At 45.6% G+C, this 4,614-nt stretch overlaps 1 protein-coding gene across 1 annotated transcript in view; it reads left to right on the forward strand.

The window, feature by feature from the left end:
* The first annotated feature begins 248 nt into the window (after positions 1-248).
* Positions 249-4,614, forward strand: part of ARHGEF6 (Rac/Cdc42 guanine nucleotide exchange factor 6) — a 32,816-nt gene continuing 28,450 nt past the window's right edge. The window contains exons 1-2 of the mRNA XM_026035951.1: positions 249-529; positions 1,514-1,597. Of these exons, the coding sequence (XP_025891736.1) occupies positions 275-529; positions 1,514-1,597 (339 nt within the window). The 5' untranslated portion in view covers positions 249-274. The remainder of the gene's footprint in view (positions 530-1,513; positions 1,598-4,614) is intronic.

Genomic DNA, 4,614 nt, shown 5'->3' on the forward strand with positions numbered 1-4,614 from the left:
TCACTGTGAAATGCAATTTTTTTATTCTAAATATCGAGGCCTTGGTACAATGCAAGTATCCACATAGAATACTTGTTTTCAGGAATGCTGAAAATGAGTAGCAAATTTGCTTTCATCATAACCCTTTAAAAAAAGGGCTAGCAAAAAATAGTTGCCATAATGCAAGGGTACTTCCTGCATTAGAATAATTGCAATTCTGGGTCATAAAGTTAGGTGTGTTTCAGTGCTTAGTGAAAAGAAAAAAAAAAAAAGCGGTTTCACTGTGGAGCTCTGCATGCGCGAGCAGGGGCAGGAAGATGCAATCACGGATGTGGGTTCCAGGCAGTTGCTCGTGGCGGCGCGGCTGCAGGCACAGCCCTTGGCCATGAATCCTGAGGAGCAAACCGTAACGTGGCTCATTGCACTGGGAGTTCTGAATTCTCCCAAGAAAGTGGTAGAGGATCCAGAGGAGTTCCTGAAAACTTCTCTGAAAGATGGAACGGTGCTCTGTAAACTCATTAATCGCCTTCTTCCGGGATCTGCAGAGAAGGTAACTTTTCAAATATGTTTTCCTGGCCTGAAGTTAGAATGTGGTTTGGTAAAACGCTGCACTGGTCGTTTCAGGATATGCATGTCTTCAGCAGGCAGCATGAGTAAAGAGTATCAAATAATTTAAGTTACTGGTTAATTCTAACGGAGGGTAAACTAGGATCCTAGCTTGTGGGTTTTGATTTTCTCTTTTGAACGTTCCCCAGAGCTAGTAGTTTGGCGAGTTATGCAGGCCCTGGGGTGGCAGAGGAAATGGTGGGCCTACCAGAGGTCAAATAAAACCCTCTTATTTTTAAATAGATTTGTGGCTTGCCTGTATTTAAGTAAATAAATTGCAAGAGTCTAAATCTATTCAGAATTCTTGAGTGTAAAAAACCTTGCTGGAACGAGGTGCAGTTTCGAATAAATGAAGTTTGCATCCATGCCAGTTTGAACTACGGCAGACTCAGCAAGTGTATTCATACTGAAGCCTTTAAAGCCATCCGAGGCACTTGTATTGTGATTTTTTCTGCATATATATGCAGATGGTTCAAAATAGTGAGAAGTAATGGGGGGGAAAGCGGAAGGAGTATGTTGAGAGATAGGAAATGGCAACACAGAAGATGTTTTAATTAAAAAAAGATTGCTCTTCACCCTGTAAAATAGCCTTTATTTAAAAAGCAAAAGGCACTTTTGTTAGCTACTTATCCCTTGTTTTTATCTAATGGCTTGGAGCTGAGCGTTCTTAAAAGTTATCAGTTCCTCCCTGTCACTTGGGACATTGTCATCTGTTGACATTCAAAACAAGATGCCGACCATTTCGATCGATGCATCACTTCCTCGGCGGCTCTTCCTGGTTCGACAGCTTGCCTGCCACCCCCATCCGCCCCCTTCAGAAGCTTCCCTAACTCAGTATAAAACGCACATGTCAATATTCGTGCAGGCCTTCTGAGCAGAGGCTCCACAGGAGGTAACGTGGGGATCTTGGTGGATTTTGTTTCTTCAGTATTGTCCGGAGCCTAAAAATGAAGCTGATTGCATCAGTAATATTCAAGAGTTCCTAAAAGGCTGTGCACCTCTTAAAGTGGAGGTAAGTCAGCTTGCATCTCGAGCATTATTTTGTTCTCACAATGTGCTTATTTAGTATGTGCTCTAAAAGGAAGCCAAATACCAGAGGGACAGGTAGTCATCCCTAATCTTGTGTTGGTAACATGAATAAGAACGTGGGTGATAAACAAGAATTTAATGTTCTGGCTGGAGAGTTTGGAAATGGAGTGTTTTGATTCTGAGTTTAACAGATTCCCTCAAGATTTTGAGAGAAATATGAACAGTCAGTAGACATAGCAATAACAGAAAATCTGTCTAAACACCATTAAGCTGTAGGGACCGGTTTGCCTTTCTTTTTTTCATTATTAGACACTGGGGCTTGCCATTTTTAGTCTTGCTTTAATACAGAAGGGGAAATGTTCTTAATACTGCAATATTTTTATCTTTACAAGCATTGAGGGAGATACTGCCAAATACATCATATAAATTGGTCCTTACACATATCCTAATGTAGACAAAAATAATCCTAATGTAGACAAAAGATACTTTTTCAGTGTCTCTTTCTGGTCTTACCTAAGCAAAGTTCATATTTACAGGATGAGAATCCAAATGCTTCACTTAAAGAGTTCAAGTAATTCTGCCATTTTTACTAATGCATATGAATTTAAATGTTTTTATTTTTTAAAAAAAGCTTTGATATAACCCTTAAATTTCTACAGTAAAAAGAAACGTATCTAAAAGCTGCTACTAACTTGTTTGAAGTTTGAAATATATATTGAAGTTTGAAATATATATACACTGAAATATATATATATATATATATTCTGAAGATGCATTTTACTAGAATCAGGGAACAGCATCCTTGAGCATTCCTGGGTTTTTCTTTATGCACAGCAGGGAGAAGGAGTGGAGCCCGTGACAGCTCTGTTGCTGTGCTTTCCCTTTGGAGGTCTAAACAAGCAGAGAGAGCATTTCTGCTCTTCAGAGCTTTTTAGCTAGTCAGCATGAAAATTCATTCATTCCTGTTTAAATATTTAACTAGCCTGTTGTTTGCCATTATTAGTAATTAGTCATGTATTTCTATAAGGCTCCTGCAACAGCCTAGTTTTAAGAGCAGTTATATATGGAGAGAGAGAGAGCGGATACCAGAATGACTGAAGGGCTGTCAGAAATCAGAGTTGCTCATCTTCTGGTTGGTTTGTTTTTTTAGCTTTTTTTGAGAAATCATTTTTCTATTTAAAAACTAGAACTAGTCATAGTTTTTATGGTGGAAAATAACTGAAAATAGGAGTCAAACTGCAGAAGGAGAGGGGAACAGTCCTGAACTCTGTCATGCTTTAACATCTCAACTTTTAAGGCAGTTCTGCAGCCCCAGTTCACCATTCTCATGCTAGGGAGAGGCTGTATTCTGCATCCAGCCCTGGCTGTTGCTGTGACCATACTTGTTCCTTTCCTGGCTTTATTTTAAGATAAAAGTTCCCCTGCAAAAAAATTTCATTTGTAAGCCCAGGATAGCTTGTCTTCTGTCAAGATAGGCCTCATCACAGGGAATCTCAAGCGTGAAAACATGATACACGATATTAGCATCCCATCCAAGCACCCCATGGCTTCCTCGCTTTGCTATAGCAATGGCCACTTCTTATGCTATGCTTTTATTTTTCTTCCTTTATTTTTGTTAAAAGTACTTGTGGAGCTGCCATTTGGAGCCCAGCGCATGCTTTCACAGAGGCTGCAGGCACGCACAGAGCGTGGCAGCGTGGCGTTTTCAGCACATTCTGTTTCAAACCCATGTCTGGCCTTCCTAGAACTGCTGCCGCTTTCCAATCTGTTCCCGTGGGAGGGCACTGGCGAGGCTGCCCCTGGAGAGCTCCCATCTCCGCACTTCCCTCCTACCCTGCTTTGTTGTCCTGGTAACTCCCAGTCTCGGGAAGTGGCAGAAAGCCACAGCAAGGCGCACAGCCCCTTCTCCCGCTCTGTAGGAGCAGTGAAACAGTTGGACACAGCGGAACGGAGGGAAAAGGGCTCTCCGTGACCTTCCCGCCATGAGGCCATTTGGAGACTTGGCTTCCACGTGAGCTGGAAGAGTCCGTCTTATTCCAGGGTATAAACGACTCAATTCCACTTTTCCATAGTTTTGACACGGGGCTAAACTCTGCCTGTGGGCATCTCCATCACTGCCTGCCTTTCAGCCCCAGCAGGAGTACTGCTACAGCAGTAACAGTTGGATGCACGTTGGATGAGGTGGGAATGGGAAGGCAAGATGCTCTGCCATGAGGATCTAGTGTAGAATGTGAGGGAAAGTTGTGGTGAAAAAGGGAAATAATGATGCAGGTGGAAATGATTTCAGCAGGTCCCGGGGACCCTGCGCTCACAGCAGCGGGGGTGTTCCTGAAATCCGGGTGCGCTGGAGCCCGGCCGCACGCTGGCTCTCGGCCCGCGCGTCGCTTCCCCTCCATGTGCAGCTGCTGCTGCGCGGGCCGTGGGCGCCGCGTCCCTCTGTGCTGCCGGCACATACGGGCGGCACAGCCGGGCCGGGCCGCGGAGGCGCCATGCTGGGACAGGACGGGATGTGCTGGGACAGGCTGGGACAGGACAGGCAGTCCCCAGCGTGCTGCTGCTGCTGCCTCGCCACAACGGGGCCTGTCCGCTGCGTCCTGTCATACCCATACCCGGCGCTGCTGGAGCTGCCAGTTCAGGAGCCTGGACTTCCCCTTTTTATTTTTCCCTCTGTCCTTTCCTCTGATTCTTTTCCTGCCCCTTTCTCTTTTTTTCCCCCCCCTTCTCCTCCCCTTCATTTTTCCTATCTCGTTCCCTGTCCTTTTCCCTTTATTTCCTGTCTTCCTTCACACACTTGGCCTTCTCCCCTTCATTCCCCTCTTTTCCTGCCCACTTTCTCCCCCACGTCCCTTTTCTTTCTCCCTTCACTTCTCCCCCTCCCTTTCCCCTCTCTCCCCTTTCCCCTCTGCCCGCTCCGTTCCTTTGCCGTCCCCCTTCCGTCCTCCCCTCCGCTTCCCGGGCCGTGTGTGGGCGGAGCGGCGCGGGCCGCGGGCGCCGCCTCCC

This window comes from Nothoprocta perdicaria, unplaced genomic scaffold, assembly GCF_003342845.1.
Source record: "Nothoprocta perdicaria isolate Ctin4 unplaced genomic scaffold, notPer1 scaffold_17, whole genome shotgun sequence".
NCBI lineage: Eukaryota > Metazoa > Chordata > Aves > Tinamiformes > Tinamidae > Nothoprocta > Nothoprocta perdicaria.